The sequence below is a fragment of the Branchiostoma belcheri genome, unplaced genomic scaffold, assembly GCF_001625305.1.
Source record: "Branchiostoma belcheri isolate BF01 breed outbred unplaced genomic scaffold, Haploidv18h27 scaffold4, whole genome shotgun sequence".
Lineage (NCBI taxonomy): Eukaryota > Metazoa > Chordata > Leptocardii > Amphioxiformes > Branchiostomatidae > Branchiostoma > Branchiostoma belcheri.
In genome coordinates, this window is record NW_017804020.1 from 933,855 (window position 1) to 955,886 (window position 22,032).

The 22,032-nt window shown below is 43.4% G+C and overlaps 1 protein-coding gene across 5 annotated transcripts in view; it reads right to left on the reverse strand.

The window, feature by feature from the left end:
• The window catches only part of LOC109477369, a 37,966-nt gene that overhangs the window by 6,889 nt on the left and 9,045 nt on the right, over nucleotides 1-22,032 (reverse strand). Inside the window, exons 1-12 of one of the 5 annotated variants that reach the window (XM_019778593.1) lie at nucleotides 20,503-20,598; nucleotides 15,520-15,672; nucleotides 13,102-13,287; nucleotides 12,636-12,762; nucleotides 4,776-5,004; nucleotides 3,305-4,259; nucleotides 3,029-3,181; nucleotides 2,520-2,542; nucleotides 1,471-1,604; nucleotides 1,185-1,229; nucleotides 991-1,037; nucleotides 505-612 (exon numbers count right to left, since the gene is read on the reverse strand). In XM_019778593.1, coding sequence (XP_019634152.1) covers nucleotides 505-612; nucleotides 991-1,037; nucleotides 1,185-1,229; nucleotides 1,471-1,604; nucleotides 2,520-2,542; nucleotides 3,029-3,181; nucleotides 3,305-4,259; nucleotides 4,776-5,004; nucleotides 12,636-12,762; nucleotides 13,102-13,263 — 1,983 coding nt within the window. In that variant the 5' untranslated portion in view covers nucleotides 13,264-13,287; nucleotides 15,520-15,672; nucleotides 20,503-20,598. Of the gene's footprint in view, nucleotides 1-504; nucleotides 613-990; nucleotides 1,038-1,184; nucleotides 1,230-1,470; nucleotides 1,605-2,519; nucleotides 2,543-3,028; nucleotides 3,182-3,304; nucleotides 4,260-4,775; nucleotides 5,005-12,635; nucleotides 12,763-12,868; nucleotides 12,910-13,101; nucleotides 13,288-15,519; nucleotides 16,458-20,488; nucleotides 20,599-22,032 lie in introns of those variants that run through there. The other 4 variants (XM_019778594.1, XM_019778592.1, XM_019778591.1 and 1 more) reach the window with 4 other exon arrangements.

A 22,032-nucleotide genomic window follows, 5' to 3' on the forward strand; every position in this document is an offset into this window, starting at 1 on the left:
GGTTGCTTCAAAGCTCGTGGGAACTGCCTATAACGTTCACAGGTGCCACATAGTTGTTGGTTGAAGGATTCCGGTACCATCCGGCTCAGGTACTCGGCGTTTGGTGCCGTGCCAAGCGCTACAAACACCGGTAACACGAGCCGAAGCTTCCCCTGTGCGTGTTTACCGTGTAGAACAAGGTGTCACGCTTTAGCAATATACACACGTTTACTGGGTGGTCTGAAGTATTATGAAGTGAAGGTAGGATTTTGTTTGGAGCTTTCTTCGAGGTTATTATGAATCTTAAGGCAAACTTTGGAAGCGGTGTCAGACTTTCTTAGCTTCGTACCTTGGTTCAGACACCGTTGTAAAAAAAAACAAGAGAATACTGCACATAAGTGTCTACGTCCAACATTATGCTACATTCTACAACATATATGGTACTAGTTTTGTTGGGTTTGACGTCGTCTTTTTGGTATAAGATACTGGGGTTTGGAAGATGTTTTGAATGAATGGGTTGGTCACCTTGTAGGCGTAAAGATGGTGCTCTCCAAGGTCGCGTTGTTTGATGGTGGTCAGGGCGACCTCCAAGGCCGTATTCTTCTTCCGTTCCTCCTTCTCCTTACTCTTGGTCTGTGAAAGTTGGTGACATGAGCGGTAAGCTTCAGCAACTGATTAGGATAATTATGTCTTTTTTGTGTATTCCAACATTTATTACAAGACATGTCGACGGCACACTCAAGTTCTTTCAAGTTATTTTCATGCCGTCACCAACGCATGAACAGACAACAGACATACTCAATTTCACCTGAGTAAAGTGAGGAAATTCGTGTCAAGTGCCTTTCCTAATTGCCAGGGCACAAGATCGGCGGCATGGCAGGATTCGAACTCGGGACCTCTTGGTTCCGAGCCGAACGCTCTGTCGTTACGCCACACGACCCCACAAGAATATGTCTACTTGGCCGTTTTAAACGTGAAAGAGAAAATGAATAATTTCTGTTCAATACTTACGAAGTTGGTCTTCAGGAAGGACCATGCGGACTTGGTCTTTTTCTCGTCTGTCGAAAAAAATGTTACATAACGTGAGTGAGACGCACCCTAGGTTTGCAATTGTTGTACACTCAGTTGTACACTCAGGAATGGCAGTAAATGTTTTTCTTTAAACGAATGAGTTAGATAGTAGAGAATCATCGAGACTTTCTCACCTTCTAGTAGATTAGCAGCGGACCCCCTATGTCTGTCTTTAAGAGCTGTAAAGGGAACGGTAGGAGACATTTAGAAAGACGCAACTGTTGATTATATCAAGTTGTTGCAGCAAACTCTATTCTTATCAATACTGGGCTCAATCAATTTCGAGTTTCATCCACCACTGCAAAAGAACCCGTTCTTTCAGCATACGTTTCTTCCCTGTTTCTTCCCTCGTGTGTACCTTTACACATGCTTTAAGGATTGCGTGCAGTGCAGGTTTCTCGTACGCCCAGATAGACGTACCTGCTATTGCCGCCTGTCCGTCGTGGTAGTCCCCGGGCTCACACACCAGCAGATCTCCCGGCGACACCTGGAGTCCGGGCAGGCTGACGATCAGCGAGCTCCGCCGCCTCAGCGCTCTCTTCTGCCGGCGCTTTCTGTAGAACAGCAGCACAGCGCGAATCATTGTCAGCCCCTCTCCGTGCAGTCTCATGCGTTTGTTTTAACACTAACAGTTTGAAGCTGACTGACGCTCGATTCAAACTCAAACTCGCACAAAAAACAGAACACACTGAAGCTTCCCTACAGTTGCAGCGTCCACATTTCTGACCTACATTCAGTGTAGGAAGAATATTTTCTCAGAGAATAGTTTGTAGCTATAGCGAAGGCTGTTACAGCAAACGAGGGGCCAATTCCTGCCTACCATGTACCTCGTAGCGGACGCACCGTGTACTGTTTCGCATCAGGCTCGGCACATGACGCGCTACGTGCTACCTGAATTCACGGACAAGTAAATATCTCGAGGACGTCTGGCAGCTGTTTGAGATTATTTTGTTTCCTGGGTTCTGTCTATCACAAATTACAATTAACGTTCAGAGATCTCGCTTCATCATCACGTGTCTTTGATCGTGAGAGTCGTGTTTGGGCCACATTCGTCATTACCTCCATGAAAAATGGAGGTATTGTTTTTGGTCCGTCTGTTTGTGTGAGTGTGTTTTTTTTGGGCAGCCTAACTTAGCAAAGTCTGAATGGATTGTTATGATATTTGGTGTGTGTGTGTGTAGGTCTTGGGAAGATGAATGTCTTGGATGGGCCTCCTGGCGACTTTTCTTGGTACTGCAGAAGGACTTTCTGTTTTTTAATCTTTTATTCGTGACAAGCTATGCCTATGGTCTTTTATGGTTTGTTTTTTGAAGGTTTGGTCCCCCTAGCAGCTTTTTCACTACATGGAGTACGTAAGATTGTACAAAAGTAATAAAAAAAGAAAGAAGAATTCAAGACAATTGATATTCACTTAAGAAGAAGCTCTCTGCCTACGATCTATAAGAAAGTTGTTTTGCAGTGAATCTTACCTTGGAGTGTCATCGTCCGTGCCCTGAAACAACAAAAACACCGCCATCAGTGGTTTGGAAAAAGAATCAACACACTGTCAAACTTCAACCGGAAAGCTTTTTTCACCCGATATCCAAGTCTTTGACTTATCGTCTTCAAATGACGCAAGGTTGATTAACTGAAGGTTACCTTTGTTGCTGTTTTTAGATAGAGCCCTGTAATTTAATTACGTGAACCGATTGGGACAAGGTTTTTGTGGTTTGCCATGATTTAGCACTGTATGATCAGCCTGTGTAGTCCGTTGTAGACAACTAGTAGTCCGTTGTCCTTGCAAGTCTAGTAAATTTTACGTGGCAGCAAAAAACATATGGCAGAGCTAACAGTGCTAGACATTATAGTCGTTACATAGAGTAAAAATCACTGAAAAAATCTATCTTTTAAACATGCTTCAAAGCACACGTAAAGAATCCGTTTCTTCCCTCACGTGTACCTTTACGCGTGCTTTAAAATGTGCTACTTTATACCGTACCTTAGCAGAGTTATCGTCCGAAGAGCCGTCGTCCGTGTTGGGAGACGCCGACCCTTTGTTGGCCCGTTTGGGGGAGCTGTCGTCAGCCGACGGGCCGTCATCCTCCTCCTCCACCGTGCTGACACCGACGCCATGGAGCTGCTTGTGTTGATCCTACAAAACAGTCAAGGCGCAGATGTTTCAACTTCAGTTGGCTGATAACAACATTATTGAAAGCACTTACTGGGAAGATATATAAGGAAGATTAATAGAGTTAATGTCGGTAAGTTTACGCACCCTGAAAGCGGCTGGCGGAAGTGATGTTGTCCTGTTCAAGTGTTTTGATTCAGGCTGTTGAAAGTCCATGGGCGGCGGCGCCTCTGGCGCGAACACCCGCGCCCTGATTTCAGGGTCGGAGCCTGAGTTTTGAGGTTTGACTGGCGGACCCCAACTGGTGGAAACGTTGGACCAGTCCGCCGACATTGGCCTCATCCTGTGCGCATTGCTCTCGGCCGCTTGCCTTCGTACAACTCTTGGGGAGTCGCTGGAAGGCTGGAAGTACAAGCTCTCAGAGGGAACGCTGCCGTACTGGAGTTTTTGGTCGGCCCATCCGTCCGACATCGGCCGCTCGCCCCGTCTACCCTGCCCGGGTTCTCTCAGGTTCACCACCTGTAAAGGTTCGGATGCCGCGTCCATGGACAGGTTTGTCCGCCTGGCGAAGGACATCCGAGCGGCCTCAGCTCTCCGTCGTTGCACATCGTCGGTGAGCTCTTCAGCGAGTAGCCTCGGTCTAGCCACGTTGGAGGGCCTGAAGTTACTGTTCTCAAGCGTTCTCGTGTACCTGGTAGACCAGTCGGCCGAAGCAGGCCGGGTTCTAGCCATCTGTATTTTACTCTTCTCTCTACGGACGACAGTTGGTTGTCCGGCTGGCATGTTCTCTTTCTCAACACCTTCATCCTCCTCTCTGATGACCATCGCACAGCGGGTACACATGACGTCAGCACTAAAGTCACACTGGGTGGCGACATCGCGTTGCCATGGGAACCTGACGTCATGACGATCTCCGGTGATCTCCAGCTGTCCGTAAATGTTCTTGTTGCCCTGACCTGCCGGTGACGCAACATGCAGGCCACGTTGTCGCTCTATAACCACGGACACGCTCCGGGCGGGGGTTTGACCTTTCCTCGTCCTTGACATTTCAAGATGGCGGTCGTCCCCGGACCCTGAGGTGTCGTCACTGTCACTTGGATGCCTTCAAAGGAAATAAAAATGTGTTTAGTTTTGGAAGTGGAATAAAAGCTGAACGATATATAAGATAAATGATTCTAACCATAGACATAGAGTAAACAAACAAACAAACAAACAAAAAAACAGCAATGACTACAGAAATAAGATTAAGATCAATGGGAAAAAAGATTGTCCAAAAGGAAGCCGTCAGCTTTGGCTAAGTTAACTGTTATACAAACATTATCCAAAAACGTCGATGAAGGTTAGACATTCAGGTAATGAGATACACAAGTAATTATTACTCAAGCAACTCCTCCTCCTTCCCCTCCTTTTTCTCCTGCCATTTGTTTGGATTCAATTTTTTTTTCATTTTTGGGCCAAATAACCTTAAATTTGGTATGAAGGTAGAGTGGGCCAATACCCCCAGGCGTTTTTGGAACAGTCTATTTTGGAATGAGAGTATGGACTGAAACATGCTGCATTTGCTGCCGAGCAAATAGTATCTGCCTTTCTAGTTCAAAACGTTGTCCTGTCAGCTGACCTTTGAGACATGTCGCTCTCCATGACGATGGCGCTATCCGAGTCGTCCCTTGGGTACGAGAGCGTGTCGTCCCCAGAGTTGCTCCTCTCGTGGTGGATGGGCAGTTGTGGTGGTCCCTGTTGTTGTTGTTGTTGTCCGTTCCCGACAACCATGGGCGCCTCCATGTCGATCGGAGACCGGCATCGCGCGGCGGACGAGAGATTTGCGTGCTTGGGTAGAGACAGATGCCCTGTTGAAGAGGAAAAAGACAAAAGTTCAATCAAAACCCACCTGTACACACCATGATGTCCGGTTTGACTATAACCTCAACCGACGTCAACCAACCTCAACCGACCGCTTCCTGGTCTAATATAGAGTGTCCATTGGTTAAGAATCCTTTTTACGCTATGGATACAGTGTCTATGCAATTATAGATAGTAAAAACAAGATAACTCTGAGGTTTTTACCAGTTCTTTTCAGAAGTTACGGCGCTTGCAGACCCATGTCACCATACCCGTGTCTCACTTTAGACTAGAAACCCTAGTTTAAAGTGAGCTTTGTCCTTGTGTATCGGGCAGAGTCTGTTGTTGGTGATAAGCATCTTAGCCAGTCTACGTGTGGTACATTCCCAGAGTTTTCGTTCTTTCTGAGTCACTATTGTTCGCGCAAACTTGTCATCTTAGGGATAATCCCGGAGGCGGCCAATCCGTCAGACGGCCGCCCAACAAGCGTGTCCGGATCACACGTTACAAGGACAGCGTTACACGCCGAAATGCTCCAAGCAGAGGTTTGGGTTTTGGCTTGTTTTTGGCGTGTTCGTAGGATTTTTTCATCGGGATTTCTTTTTTCACCGGTATCTGTTTTGGGTTGTCAGATACCAGTGAAAAAAAACGATAAAAAAAGCCTTAATACACGTCAAAAATAAGCCAAAACAGCAAACCTCTCATTTTTGTAAGAAATATACCAGTGCATTGAAAAAGAAAGCCCGAAAAAGAAAGCCTAAAAACACGTCAAAAATAAGCCAAGACCCAAACCCCTGCTTGAAGAGTATATTAAGAGGTCATTTGATTTGTAGAAACTAATAGTACAGTAACTAAATGACGAATCAACCCGCAAAAATGTTTCCCTGAAAGAGTTCGACAAACATTAGAAACTATTTCTGATCACTAGACCGCAGTCAGAAGTAAAATGCATGGCTGTAAAGTTTTCGGGTTTTCAAAGTAGGAGTCCGCCATTGTTTTCCAGCGAAGGAGGGGATTACATTGTCAGAAAGATAGCAAGATAAGGAAGGAATCTCAACTACGAAGCTAGCCACGAGGCTTACTTACAACGTTGAGTGAAGAGAAGAATGTCCAAATTGTATGCCGCCTCAATCCTGCGTAGGGGAACTGAAAAGCGACCCCTACCGTGATTACAAGGAAGTGCCTCTTCGAATTCAGCAGTCGATCATAAGGAAATATCAGATACTAGCATATAACGCTACCAATAAAAGCACGTTAAGTGCACAGTGGCTGTTTGAAGGGTGAAGGAGTGGGACAGAAGTGCTGGAATGTCCCCCGAACACCGGGCGTTCCCAGTAGTCCTTGGTTTCTATTGACTTCAAATGGGGCACAACCTCGCAAATGGATCAAGCTGAATACACCGTGAACTGACAATCGTCACTTACAGTGAGCAGTCCTACCCAAAATCTACCCTGTCGACAGTTGTAGAAAGAAATTTCACAGAGCTACTCTGAACAATCCTACCCAAAAGCTACCTTGTCGACAGTTGTAGAAATCCTCAAGAAGAACCGTCAATCTAGATCTAGATCTGCATGAGAAGTATCTGGTCTTAAGTGGGACGCTACAGAAGTATAACGACCAAACAAAACGTTTTCTCTGCAAGCCTTCGGCTGTTGTTACTTTTAGCGACGACCCGCACTCACAGAGCATTCCTGTGGTTGAGGTGTATGTTTTACTGGCCACCCACTTCTCACCATTTAAGTACTAGATTGAATCGTGAAAGCTGACAGTGGCTCCGTAAAAATAACTAAGCTCACAATTAAGTAATGATTTACGGAATACCCATTGTTGAGTATGCACCTATAGTCTACGTCTTGAAAGTTTGTTTCCCTTGTTGTCATCATTCTCCAAAAGCTAAAACTTGGTTGCCATTTTCCCTCAATTTCTTCTAGTTTCGAAATCTACAGTTTTCTTGTGTATCTCATTACCTGTTGGATGTCTAACCTTTATCTACGTAGCAATGAATTATTAATATTTCCATCCCTACATTATTTGGTGGCCCACTTTCTACGGCACAAAATCCTATTATGATAGATGTTTTCTATTTCTGATATGGATACATTGCTCATTTCCTCCCGTTTCATTGTGTCACTCGTCCTAGCTTCTCACTCAAAAGCTTCTCAATTTCCTTTCCTGTTCCACTCTGTATTCTTTGAGAAACAATTCGATTTGTATAAATATTTAAAACTCTTCATCGGTAGCAATAAACTTCAAAGTAAAATTAACATTAAACAGTAATTCATTATTCATTACGTCTTATTCATTACAAGTCTTTAAGAACGACCACGTCCAATAGCCTCTTCCAGGCTTCGGGAGGCGGCTGGAAAGCGAGTAGAAATTGGCCAAATAGAGAGATACATGTACTAGTAACATGCTAGGGGAGTTGGTCCGCTAGAGGCAAACTGTACTCTCAGTAGCGGACTATGTCCCCTGGCAATTTCTATCCTTTCTAGCCGCCTCTCGAAGCCTGGTAGAGGCTACATGTCCACGGCAAAAGCACAAGACATCTTCACGCTCCATTAAGGACCCAAACCACGTCTTCTCGGAGGGACCCGGTCTGTTAGTGAAAATATTTGCTCTAGTTCTGAACAGCGACTGTTGATCTACTTCAAGTGCTCTTTAGATGTGTTATCACAGAACAAACAACGTCTGCAACTTGTCGAAAGTGTCGACGTTAAGTAACCAGGAAAAGACACGCTGTTTGGGATAGCTTTGGAGCAGAGTGAGCTTTTGTCCTTTGGATGAATCATGGTGGAAAAAGAGGTCTGTTGTTGTGTCACCCTGGCAGAAGGAAACATATTGCTTTTGCTCAGTTTCTTCTTCCTCTTCTTCTTCTCCAAACACATAAAAACATCGATATGTCCATAACAACTTGGAAAAAAAAATAAAATTCAGCAAGCTAGTAGGTCGGTACATTGGTCATTTTGTCCGACATGAATGGAAAAAATGTTTTTATTGGGAAAGATAGGCGAAAAAAATTTGCAATTTCTATCTTAGAATGGTAGGCGAGACCATGCAAAGGTAACACCCTGCATTTGCTTGCAAATGTTACCTTTCTAGTTTAGGTTTGTTTAGGATAAATCAAAAGTACACAGCTATAAAACGTGTACTTGTTACTGAAGACTTGCCAACAAGGAAATAATACCACCTGTTAGAGCAGAAAGAAAAACTTCGAAATGATTCATCAGAGTTCAACAACCCTCATGTATGTGTTGTCATGCAATACACATACCAGTGAGCATGTTACTATTTGTATTACATCTATTTTTATTCATGTACGTAACCCGATGATACTATTTGTTTTCTTTGTTCGTTCAAAAAGTAAATAAATGCGAAGCATGGAAAAAAAGTGGGAGTTTCACCAGTCTAAGAAAGGAACTGCGGGAAAAATAAATTCCTAAAGTGTGTCATCAAAGTAAATGTTAATTAGTTAATATGATATAAACACGAAATTTGAGCAAAAAAATAATACACAAACATGTATAACAAGGAGGAGTAGCCGGATTCCAAAACATCTCGTTCCCAATGCGTGAATCTCAATCCACGGCGGCCATCTTGAAAAGGAAACAAGATGGCTGACACTCCTTTCACCCAAAGGTTTAGATTCCGTCAGGTGACCGGACAGAATCTGTTGGGAAAGCTATATCACTTTGTAAGAGAAGCACTGACGCTTTGTCACCGTTGTTTTGACTCTACACAATGCCGGTACACCCCAATGACCTCTGACCTTTGTTGAGACACTGCTCAGGTGTAGGCACTACAGTAGTGTCAAGTGTCGCCAGATGGCGACGAAAATAACTGACGCGCTCTTTGTATGAAAGGTTGCCGGTGTTTCGCGCAGTCCTATTGTTAGTACATCTTATCCAAACGTGTTCTGTGGGCGTCTATTGTGAAGGGCCGTAATACCTTGTCTTTGTCTAAATTCTATAGCGAGATGTCCCACTATTTCGAAGAGATTAGATGAAAACAATTTGCCTTTTTTTTCTTCTCTATGGATGGCCTAATGGTAAACATTACATGAATGAAAAGCTTAATTTTTTCATCACTCATACTTGTAAGGTGACACAAAGCACGTGCTTGTTCTGTAGATATCATTTTCATATTATCATAGTTCTGACGTCAATAAGAGGAGTCCCGACCTATAATGTGGGACCGCACAAGACGAAGACGGGAGTGAACCAGATAACATGCTGTCATCTTATATCCATAGGACATTCTTTAAGGAGAAGCTAAGCGTCTGATACCTTGTCTTAAGGTTGCGACTTTTTAGGATCCATGATCCTCATCACTTCAGTGGAAATCCTTCCGTGTTTTATATTAAAATACACAGTAAGAATATCGACTCAACAATCAAAAAGTCACATAGATAGTATTGCTTACATTGGAAAGGATACCAAAGACTAGTGACAAAATGAACAGGTAGTATTTTCCATTGTTGGGACTGTCGAGTACTTGAGTGAGTTCTTTTTTTTTACTTTTTAAAAACTTTTTTACTACCAAGACGCGATACCAACACACCTAGGGTCTAATACTAATGTCGTATCAAAACAAATTAAAGCGCATTGAAAGAAATAGAGAGACAAGAGTAACGAAGTAACGTAAGATAAACTACATAATAACAAAGTCATACGAAATGTAAGAAAAATGGAATTGAAATTCAGACAGGAAGGATGGAAAGGGTGGTTACTGATTTTTTTGTTTTGTTTTCTTTTCTGAATAATTGAACCTACTGTAAAAGTTTGTTGTTGTTTGAATCGGATAGAAAGTTCTAGTTCCTGCATGGAGTTAACTCCATGGTTCCTGTTGTTGTTATTGAGTGAGGGTGGTCCGGGGCTGCACGTGGCCGTCCTGTCTACCATTTCACGTTTCCGCACGTACTACAACACACTTCAAACTATCGGCAATGAACCGAGGATAACGATATCCCGAGCCTCCCACTTTCTACCGTATCGTATGTTGTTTGGACACTGTTTAGTCATTAATTACTGGGAGGGAGGGCCAAAACGTCAACAAAAGTTTTGCGGGGCAGCAAAATCAGACTTTGGAAAACTTTTGTCATCAACGAGGATTAAGTTAGGGTAATTAGGTGTTTTATTGTTCCTTCTGGTGTAGTATTCCTGGAACTAATTAGCGTTCAGGACCAAGGGTGAATGTTATAGTTCAGAAAGGAGTGCCTTCAGATGACAACAGAGCATTGTTGAAACGTCAGGCCACTGACTTTTGCTACCCTATCAACGCCAAATCATCAAGAGGCCATTTAAGCCCGCAGTAATCGTAGGTAAACAGAGAAATTAGTTCGGGGTAACCGTGGGTTGGAGGCCTTTTTCATGTGCTGTCAATCTGCCGAGAGCCCAGGTGACAGCAATGTATTACCTTACCGTATTGAGTCAATACCTCTCGCTAGGAAAACACCCGGTGAAAGGGGTCCATACATGCCCGCGCGCCAGTGTACACACACCGGGGCATTGTCATCGCCGAAAACCCGATACTTTCTGTCAAAGTTCTGTTTCTTTTGTTAGGATAAGTGTAGGAGTAACGTGGCGACAAGTTGTACTCGGACGGGGATAGGGTTTCTCGCAGAAGTTCAAGGAAAAATTGTTGTCGACAGTCAAATCTTTGCCACCAGCGATACGAGTATCCCTGTATTAAAGGTAGAATGACGAAGCATTGCCCCCGTTATGTATGAGTTAGAGTCTTTGTCAGTACAGGTGGTCGGTATGTGAGTTCGAAAAAGCTGTCCTGGTATCTGAATTATTTAGGACGCGTGTTTCGTCCCGTATCCTGACCAAAAAAACATGGCACACAAACCAGGCCGATTCACAACGCTCACAGCACCGCACCCAAACGTCACGTTTCTCTTGTACAATGTGTCTAGAATTCCCCGTTGCTTTCTCGTGCGGTCACGGCTGACACACCGAGTCGGTATGTGCAGATGTAAGGAGGGCCACCTCCCTTTATTGTCGTAGGGTCCTACTCACATGCCTTTTCTTTAAATACCACAAACAAATAGTACATATATTCCGGTCTATAGGACGAAAACGCTATTTCTCGTTGCTTCCTATAGGAAATACTATTATTGGAGAATGCCCAGTGATGCATTTATGAAATATGTAAGGTTAAATACCCGAGTATAACCTTGTAAGAGGACGTTGGCAGTCTTTTGTTCGTTTGTTTTGCTTAGTTTGTTGCGCCAACAGAGAGGGAGGGAAAAGAGAAATAAAGGACTTTGGAATTTAGACAAGTGATACGGCTGTCAAGTTACGTTTCTCACAAAAAAGTTCGGAAGAGATTTCTTCTTTAAAATGTAGAATATGAGCGTTTGTCAAGACTCCATAATGTGTATTAGAGCAGTCTATCACCAGAAAATACTGTCCAAATTCTATCACTCAAAAAAGATAGTTATTTCATTTCTACTGCTTACTACAACTATTACAAGCAAAATGACGGTTAACACTTCTTTTATCTAATTAGTTTATTTTACAAAGTCAACACAATCTATACCATAAGACCATGTCATTGTTTAACTGAATTCTATAATCTACAAAATCTTTCTTTGTAGCGTAAGATGTCATCAAACCAAGAACTTTATGGTCTACGTTTCGGAAAGCTGTTTTCTATTGCTAAACTAAATGTTTATATTGACGAATGTACTGAATATTTATGAAGCTCCTAGCGTTTGAACAAAAAAAAAGCTAAATGGAAATAATCTTTTAGAAGAGCTCAGTTGATTCGAGTGAACACTTCATATACAAGAGGTCAGCTATGCAAACTGAGACTTTTCCTGTTGCAAAGATGTGAGTATGAATATTGTGGACATTTTGTCCACTTTGTTAGAGTACCTGTGGCAGGTAAGGCACCTTGTGTGCTCACCTGTAGCTGTGTGGGGGTAAGTGGGGTTGGTCTGGAATAATTGTAGCTAATTATCTGATAGCGGGGGGCGATACGAAATATTTTCAATTGGCGGTACAACAGAGAAGCAAAAGTATCACTTGTTATTAGTGGTGTCTTCTACTAATTAGTATTGTTGACTATAATCAGCTGGTGTGTATGTACGTGTTATGGACGCGTTATTGGTTTGGTAAGATAGATTGTAGCTGATTTTATACCGCTAAACACTGAACAAATAAGTTAATCTAGCAAAAATTAAACAAGGTAGGGAAATTAACACGGAGGCTAATTATGCATGTTTTGATCAATCAGAAGCTACAAATACTAGTAATCCCGAAACGAAGGGCATACATACGTTTAAAGGCATCCATTGCAATTTCTGGGTGACACAAAGAAAATTCGGGATGAAAAAAATCTGTTTGATATTGGTATTTACTGCCATTTCTTGGCACATTTTTGTCATAGTTTTATACTTGACGTTGAAATAACCCAGTAACAAGCTATACCCCCACTAAATAGCTAGAGCCAGCATACGATCATACGAAACAAGCAAAAGTTTTCCGTCAGCGACATCGTATTTTTGCCTCACAAGTCAGTAAGTTATGGGATAGGATTGATTCAACTTGACCCAAACCTTTGAAACTCCAGTTTTAGCGCCACAAAATCGCTTCTTCAGGTGCCTTTAAAGTTAAACTGAGGAGAGTGATCCTACCTTGTTGCCCGTGCCCTGCTTCCTCTTGTTTCAGCACGACTTGCTTCAGTTTGTGGTTGTCCCGGGCTAGTTTCTTACTGGTGCGCAGAGCCTGGATCTCCCTCCGCATGGCGTTCTGCAACTTACTCTGAAGACAGGAGAAATAGTTCAAGATCACAAAAATTCATCTAGCTATACGTAGCTATACGTAATCTATGAGTAACCATTTGATTGCATTGAGTTCTTTCTCTCACCTAGAGCTTTCGGCCAGTCACTCTGGTCTTCTTCAGTAGACTGACCCGGTGAGGCTAAGAAGCCACGTGACAAGCCTCACTGGGTCAGTCTACTGAGGAAGACCAGAGTCGAATGCTCTATAGGTGAGAGAACTTCTTTGTGTTGGATCTAAAGTTTTAACTTTAAACAAAGTAAAATGTACTTGAGCAATGTAATGATCTGACATTAGTTAAGTTTTTGAAATGATTTTCACCTTTAATATTTCGTTCTCTCGCTCGAGTGCCATGAAGGTAGCCTCGTAATCAGCCATCTGGCCGCGCTCCATCTGCCCGGGGTACTTGGGCGAGCCTCCGGAGCCTGCGTCCGGGATGGACGAGATTGACGTGGTCCTCGGGGGAGGGCGGGGCTCCGACATGGCCACGATTGTCTTCTGGATAACCTGAAACATGCAAACATAATTTGTCTGTTATGTATGCTGTGTTCCACTGTAAACATTCGATGTGGGTTATGACGGAAACGACCTAGCTGTGAGCAACAAACAGATATGTGGGGGTCCCTTTTGAAGTGCAGTACCTGTCACTCATTCAGACCCTTCCCTCGACCATCAACCAAGGTCAGCTGAAGTTCAGGAGAAGTCTGACCAGATTTAGGCCACACCTACCTTTCTATACGAATCGAATCAAATTGAGTTAAATTTGAGTCAGATTTGACCCTCGATAAATGGTTGGTAGAATGGCCCGCAGTCATTGATTGTGTAGTAGACTTAGGTATTGAACAATTTCTTACCAATGTCCTCAGACAAGCAAGATAGTGGCATTACCACATTCCGCGATGGTATTATGACAGGTGCCTAGCGACCCAGAAAGCTGTACTTACTACAGAGTGTGTACAGTTGATACAATAACCCTTCAAATAAACCTGAACTTGGGATCAAGGTTGTTAGAACAAGGCCTTACAACAACACACGTACGCTGGTACATACACCTGACTCCTAGCCGTCAGTGTTGAGGGGTTTTGCCGGTTGTTACGTGGTACTTGTCACCCTGCTGTTACAGTTCTCTGTACGGTCTGTTATAACATGTTAACCGCCTTGTCATTTCTGTCTACCGGTAACAGGGTTGTAGGTGCTATTTATAACTCAATGTGTCAACAGCTGGAAAACGCTTGTGAGAAGTCCTCGGAGACTTTAGAAAGATGTAACACCTTAAAGACGACAATTTTTTGGGTCGTAAAGCAAAAAAGTGATCCTCGTTTGCTTTAATATTTTCAAAAGATTAAACCGAAAATGGTTTGGTACAATCGTGCTTCTCATGGATGAGGAAATCTTTCTGTTAAATGGAAATGATCGGTCAGGAACCTTAGGGCAAGCGAATTCTACGGTGGCTAAACTTCTCCCTATTTGGCTCAATTTTACTCTTTTTGAACCCCCGTTGTTAGTCTGATGGATGGTAGTAAAATATAATGTCTATCTTGTTAAACACTCCGTTGTAGCGTTCCTTGTACAACCGGACTTACATTAAGTCACCGTGTTTGACTGGAGATTTCTCTGACAAGTTTTTTGTGTGTAAGTGCGATCTTAATCGCGCTAATGTTCCACTTGGCTGCGGGTTCTCTTATACCAGCTTCTTCCTGCCTGGTTACAGGCCCAACACACACTAGTGTATCCATGTCGGGCGCACAACTTGTTAAATACTAGTACTGTATACTCAAAGCGATTCCAGGGTAGTAAACTGGATTTTCAAAGTCAATTTGCTGTATCCCGTAGCATAATCATATCTGTGAGGCAAAAATGCGATGTCACTGACCGAAAGACAAAAGAACTCCTCACATAGCTTGTAACTTTGGGGCCATTGCAAACGCTTCAAGTATGACATTATGACGAAAATGTGCTAAGAAATGGCAATTTTACCGAATTCTACGATCTGTACCCCCGTATGAAGGCCTGTTGGGGGCTATTCAAAGTATCTATTCATCTCTGACATTGATTGCTTGAGCCATTGCACGGTGCACTGCTTCACTATAGGTTGAAGTTGCACTTCCCTGTTGGCAGGGGCACGACCGTGCACTATAATTAGGGACCGGTATGACAAAGGACGACCGAAAAAAAGAGAGAGAGAGAAAGGAAGACAGAGGCCCTACTGTTGCACGGATCGTAACACGTGAATGACGGGCATTGATCTCAAGTCTACTATGATTGATTATTTCAGAAGCTAGGTGCAATACTGTGTGTCAAAACATCAACATCATGTTCAGAGCAGCTACGACAATTTTACTGTTAAGCCTTAAGGTCAAGCCATCTCCCCAACTATCATATGCCTACACTACACGCCACCTGCTATGAAAGCAAATGATCTCGTAAAAGATGATGGGTAAGGGTGTACCAATGGTGTATCCAGAGCAGAAAATTTTAATAGGCTTTGGGACACAAATCCGTTTGCTGTCAATGCCTATGGCCATGATAGAACAAATGTGTATATACTCTCCAAGCAGAGGTTTGGGCTTCGACGTGGTTTAGTCGTTTTCATTTGACTTTTTCTTTACTGGTATCTTTTTTTCGCCAGCCAAGCTTCGCCAAACTCTGCTAAAGATGCTTGCCAATTTGATACTGTCTTGCACTTTCAGTCACCAAAAGATTGCGAAAGACGTAAAGTTAAGGAAGAGTTTCTCTCACCTGAAGCGCGTTCTGCAGATCTCTGTGCCCGGTGCCCGGTCCGTTCCGTTCGGGCTCCCCGGCTGCTCTCCTATCGGCGGGCAGACTGAGTCTCCTCCGGGTGATGTCCGGAGCGCTGGCCCGCCTCGTCACACCACCAGACCCGCTCAGGTCCTGGATAATAAAGTTTACCTCCTCGTCAACACTCCTCCAATGTCTACTTGCCATGGTTAACGCTTTTTTTTCTCTAAGACTATATCATCAGGAGGGAAGTACTATCGGGGAATAGTTCCTCCTTTTTTCCCGTCACTAGTTGTCGTGGATCGCTTGATACGCTCCAAGGGTAGGAATCCACCAGGTATTTTCGCCGTTTGGGAACAGCACGTCGGTTGTGGTAGTACCCTTGCGTTGTTACAGCACCCTAACTCTAACCTAGCCTAAGCGCTAGTACTAGCTACTGCGGCCGGACCGTTAGCCAGTCTCTTCCTTGTCTTTTGCCAAGACGGTGTGGTCTTGTGCTCGCGACGTCGTCTGAGAAGACTGTCTCACGTAGGTCGTCATCACCCATCGTAGGGTGGATCGTTTGCCGAGGGAAACCCACGGGAGGGAGAGAAAAAAAAGTCCGACAGGGTCCTTGGCCTGACTGCGGCGGTATGACATGTGACACCTGTGCGGCACGGCGGCTGTCGTCCCTCAAGTGACGTGCTCACAATAGTCACCATGGCAACGGACGGGATCGGAGGCGGGGACCCAAGATGGCGCCACGATTTTGGTCCAACCGATCCGTGTAAACTATACAAAGGCTAAAGCAAACCTGGCTCTATTGTGATAGGGGGACAGAATAGTCAGGCGACCACAGACGCCGTTCCATACATTATCACTGATCCCTGTTGCTCCGCGCACGGCTACATCCGTGCTCCCTACAACCCACTCAAAGAGCGGGCACTATGTGTTGTTATTCCGTACCCCCTCGAAGGCTTATAACCAGCTTTAGCTCCCCAAGCTTTCATAACCATGCCTGCTGTTGTTTCAACTCTTTGTGGTCGTGTTTTCGCGAGCTTCTTGTGTACTCTATACTCCCATTGACAGCCTGACATGTGTCATTTGCACGGACAAGGCACATTCCGCTTTAAAGAACCTGTAACAGATAACCATCAAGTACACTTTTCTAACCGGATGGACATGTTTTGCTGCTCTTTAGGACTGTTTAGAACAGTTGGTGTTTGCGTTCGCTGTTTTTACTACACTCCCCTTTTTGTTTGGACACAAACTTGTTGGCTGTAAACGAGCAACGTCTGCGCGAAGTACACATCCTGAGACTAGGTTAGGTGTCTCCGGAAAGAGGACTGAGAAAAAAGCAACCTTGTGATTGTTATCAAGGTCCGGACATAGGATCCAAACACTACGTACATCAGTTCGGTAATCAAATACCACAGGGTATAGAAAACACCACAAGGTGTGCCCGTAAACTGTCTACAACCATTTCCTCACAAAACAGAGATCGGACGATAGGAAGTTCGCAGTGCTGAACTGGCACCGTCCATTACCGTAGTAAAACAGTACTACTATAGTCTAGAACAACTTCCGATCTTTTTCGATACAGGATACAAAAACAATAAATCCTGTTTTAAAAGAGGGTTTGAAAATATCTTCTTCAAGACCACCATGCACGCACATTTTGACGGTGACTTCTAGCCCGTACCAGGCTTCAAAAGTGGTTAGAAAGAGTAAAAAATCGGCCAAATAGACAGAAAACAGGCCACTAACTAGCCTGGCATGTTATCTGTCAATTTTTACTTAAGTTCCAGTCGCTTCTAAAGTCTGGTAGAGGCAAGGAGGCGTCAATTTCCTTCTAGTTTAGAGTTGAGAAGCTGCCTTATTTAATTTATGGGATAGAAATAGTTTTATCCCAACAAGAATGTATTTCGTACGTGTTCTCCAGCCTTGAACTTGTATTATGTCAGCAGGGTGACAGGCAGCTGAGTCAGCCTTTACAAAAGAAACACACTTCCTTTCTAACCACTGACAATAGAATGACTGGTGTAACTATTATTAGTCAGCTTTAAAAAGGGGCGCCAACCACGTGCACTGTTGATACGAAAAGTCAATATGAAGAACTTGACAGAGACGTTGTTTCCATCAAAGGATTACTATTGTAGCTTTGGCAGCCAACCTATCCATTTAGAAAAACGTCAAACATTACTGAAGTCTATTTTCGTACTTAGGTAACGCTAAGTTGCCATGAACGGAGGACACGTAAGACAATACACTCTAGACATTTTTGACAGCCGATATAGATAAAAATCTGATTTAATTACACGATCTACCAAATAAAAGCTGACCTTATGCCTCATATCTGTCTCTAGATTGATTTATGAAGGTATGATATAATCATTACTGCGAAATGAAGTCAACGAAAAGTCAACACACCAGTCATATGGCCGGTTAAGGAGTACGGTCAATATAAGGAATCGAACGACTAAGTCACGTTCTATGGCCTAGTTCTGTAGTGTAATTAGTTTCAGACAATGTACGTGAACATTCTTATAGCTGAGAAAATGCTAATATTTCTACATTACAAACATCGGTACACCTGTGCAACCCCCCCCCCCTCAAGCTATGTCTCATTCAGGCAGCTGCAGGTGTCCATGCAAAGGCTTGCCTCACACGATATATACATGGGTACTGAAGAGCTCTACCTACACTCAACAGCGAGCTTGCTTCATACATAGGAAACTTGGTACGGCGTTCACTTTATATTGGTACTTTAGTAGACATTGTCCCTATAGTATGTATCTTCTGCTTGAAGATGATGGATATTCATGGCTTATTCACGAAATACTAGTATTACTGCTTGACCAAGGTTTATGATGGCGACTATACTATTATTGGTGAAATGCGCAGAAAGATTATCACCATCAACATTATGGCCTACGGAACCATGAAGCTTGTCGCTCATTTTCCTCGCGTTCCATTTGAACAGTAGTAACTCTTTGTCGGTGTTGCGCTATGGCTAACCTGCAGTGCAGCAGCGCGCCTAGCGGATTTTATCGGCACTGCACCAAATCAACAGGTGGGTGGAACAGGTGCATCATGGGAGGTACGAAATGCCATACCTCGCCAAGACAGACATTCAAGGTATTTTCAACAACAATGTCTGTAGCTCTTAAATCACTGCAGTGCCATGGAACAAACAGCGTGCAAACCCAACAAAACGTTAACAAGCCAATATATTACAAGCTGAATTCAGCACTTTGTCATCTCTCAAGCGTTCATTTGACAGAAATGAACGGCTAACGCTACATGATCTTAAATGATCTTTAATCGGTCACTAAATATTTTCATAGCACACATGATACGGTTTTCTAATTTGCAACAAATGGTCGTTGACCTTTAGTCAATAGCCCTCCCTCATTCTTTAACTTCTATGTGTCTTGTTATGCTGGCTGCCTTTGCTTTCTCTGTATAAGAATTTAGTATAGTTTACGCATTTTTGAAGCAGCATAAGCCCTCTGTGCTACCAGTGTGAGTTTTCTATAATCTGAGAGCAAGAAGACAGCGATTGTTCTATAATTACAGGTCTTTATACGAGCTCTGGAATGACTATATCACTGTTCAATCCCTTCAAACTCTACCAGACCTTGCGGCACTGTACTGCTAAATGACGCGTTACTTGATCACAAAGACCATCTAAGCTCCAAGCATCACAGCGATCAGGTTTTTCTGGCCCTGGTACTAAGTATTCAAGCGGTATTGTTTTACGAGTTTGCTGCGACATTGTTGGGCTTGTTGACAGAAAAGGGACGATACATAAAGTCAACAGCACAGTTCAATCGCACAGCGCGGGAAAGGCAAAGAGAGGGTGACAGGGGCAGTGTGTGTACAGGACGAGGAGCTGTCAGGAAGGCAAACGGAACTGTTTGTGCGCCCGCGGCCGCGTCGGCTGAGTTACGGGGGACAATGCAGGTGTAATCAGACTGTTGTCGCACGTGGTGTCTGCCTAGGAGAGAAAGCAGACGTGCCCAGCGGCTTCGCCCCAGTATTGTCCCGTCTAACCCCGGTAAAATTCTCCCTCTACCGCCACAGTCACAAAAAACAAGCTCCCGTCAAGTTGTAGAATTTTGTAATGTGTGAGCTACGTTTGAAATTCATTGTTTACGTGCAACGTCAGAAGGTATAAACGCACCGTCGAAGGCAAACGTCGCAATTTAATTACCTTATCTGTCTTGTTCTGACATCCTCAAATACTTTGTCATCTCTCAAGCGTTCATTTTGACAAACAAGCGTTGTTTTGTTGTTCTATAGAAAGTGGACGTCCAGGAAAAAATAACAATTGATGAGGTGGGCTAGCCTGTTCTGACCACCCACATTTTTCACAACACACCAAAGACTTGCATGCTCCAATTTTTGCATGCTTATTTCGATCTATTGCAGAGACACAAAACTGTCACTAACAATATGATTTAGATCAGTGAACACACGGGTGGTATGTTGAAATGACTCCACATGACGCATAGTAGCTCAACCCAAATCTGTTAAAATTTGCCACACCAAGTACACTTGTTATGACTAAAGACACTACAGAATCTTACTTGAGCTATGAATAATAATTCTCTACCAAAGATATCCGTGTGGTGACGCATGCAACATACACGAGTAATCTATTAACATTTCAGCACGACACTATATATGTTGTTGAGATAGAGGCCGCATTGTGTAGGCCCCGGCCCCAAATCTGTACTCAAATAATTCCCTCCAACAACAATGCCAAGTCGTCGAGTGGAAAAGCCTATGACAAGTAATCAATGCATGACGTCAACGAGCAACAATGTTGAACATGCCGTTCGAGTGAGTCGCAACAAACTCAAGACATAATTTCTTTTCCTACATTTTCTGTACCACATTTTTGGACAGTAAACCTGGCTGTTTTTGCATTAACACCTCACTGAGGAACGCTATATAATAACTAAATCAAGGAATAAAAACGCACGTGAAACAACTCACGATATTTCCCGCCACACACCCTCTGACTTGCCCTGGCGTCGGGAGGTTGTTTGCCTTGCTTTGGGACTGACCTCAAACGGTTAAGTGGGCTCTTATCTAACATCAACCCCCAGAGGTCACGTGACAAAGGGGGGTTGGTGATAGGTCAGAGCCGACACGCGCGAAGAGAAGTGGGGAGGCCCATATCGTATTTCCCAAGGTACGGACGTAAGGGTGAATTTACAAAAACTAGAACATTATAGAGACACTACGCTAATAACATGTGTGCCTTCCCAAAATTACTCTTCTATAAGCAACCGACAACACTTAACAGTAAAACACACAGCTAGTATCTAAGTTACAGCACGAGATGTGCAACAAGGAATAATTTTGAAGTACCAGAACCAAGAACATCAGCAGCTAATAATGTCCTTCATAGGTGCACGAAATTGTACAATACTCTTCCAGATCACGCCAGAACCTTCCACATTCAAAACACTCAACAAAGACAGACTGAAACGCAAACGGACACAAATATGATTATCATGTGACAGAACTGGTAGCAAATTGAACGATGCATATACTAGTATGTTATATATTGTGAACTCAAACCAAGGAGAGGTTAAAAATCAAACTTGTATGTAACCTCCTCGCTCAAGCGTAGTGTAAGTGGACAAAAAATGAGGTGCTTGCTAGTTTCGCTTGGGCTATGAGCCGAAACTCAATTTCAGCTTTAACTTCCAAGGTCAAGTTTTACATTTTCCAAGGAAATAGTAGTCCTATAATCAGTCAGTAAAGGTCGGGTAAAATCCACATGGTTTCAGCAACCTTGAAGACAAGCCTACAGCACACAGCTTACAATGTGTAAAGCCTATAACTCTCCTTCGTGTTAAAAACATACTCATCTCTCCTTAAGTTAAGTTCCTTAAACCTTTTCCTTTTACTTGATGAATCCTTTGTATACCACCGTGCGGGTACAGGGGGGCTTAGGAGGCTAAACCATCGGGGCGAGGCATCAAGGGGCCCCGCAGACAAGCCCACAGGCTGAGACGCTTTAAACTTGACAGCTAGGAGAGTCTGAAAAGCCACAGCAAGTAAATTTTATGGATGACATCCTACGCAGACTCCAAATCTGATGCGATAGGGTGAAGAAACAAGATGGGCCCCCAAAATACGATTCCTACATTTTAAAATTTTGACATCATAAACCTTGCTAAACAAGAAATGATACAGACATCGTGCTAAGTTTACTGCCAGCTATCACAACATCCATTTGTCACCAAAACAACTTTGAAAAATAAAAGTTTTCAATCATTGGACAAATGGTTTTAATTCAGTGGGAACATCACATATAATCTTTGCCTATTTTCGGCATGTTGACCACTTTCAGAGGGCAACAAAATTTCTGTTTTTTTTTCTCCAAAATCAGGCGAAAATTAATGCACGCGTTGATGTCATCCATAAAAGTTATTTGCTTTGGCCTAACTAGCAGAATGGCATTGGGCGGAGGTAAACAAGCCAAGGCGAACTCAAAATATCGCATTGTAGGAA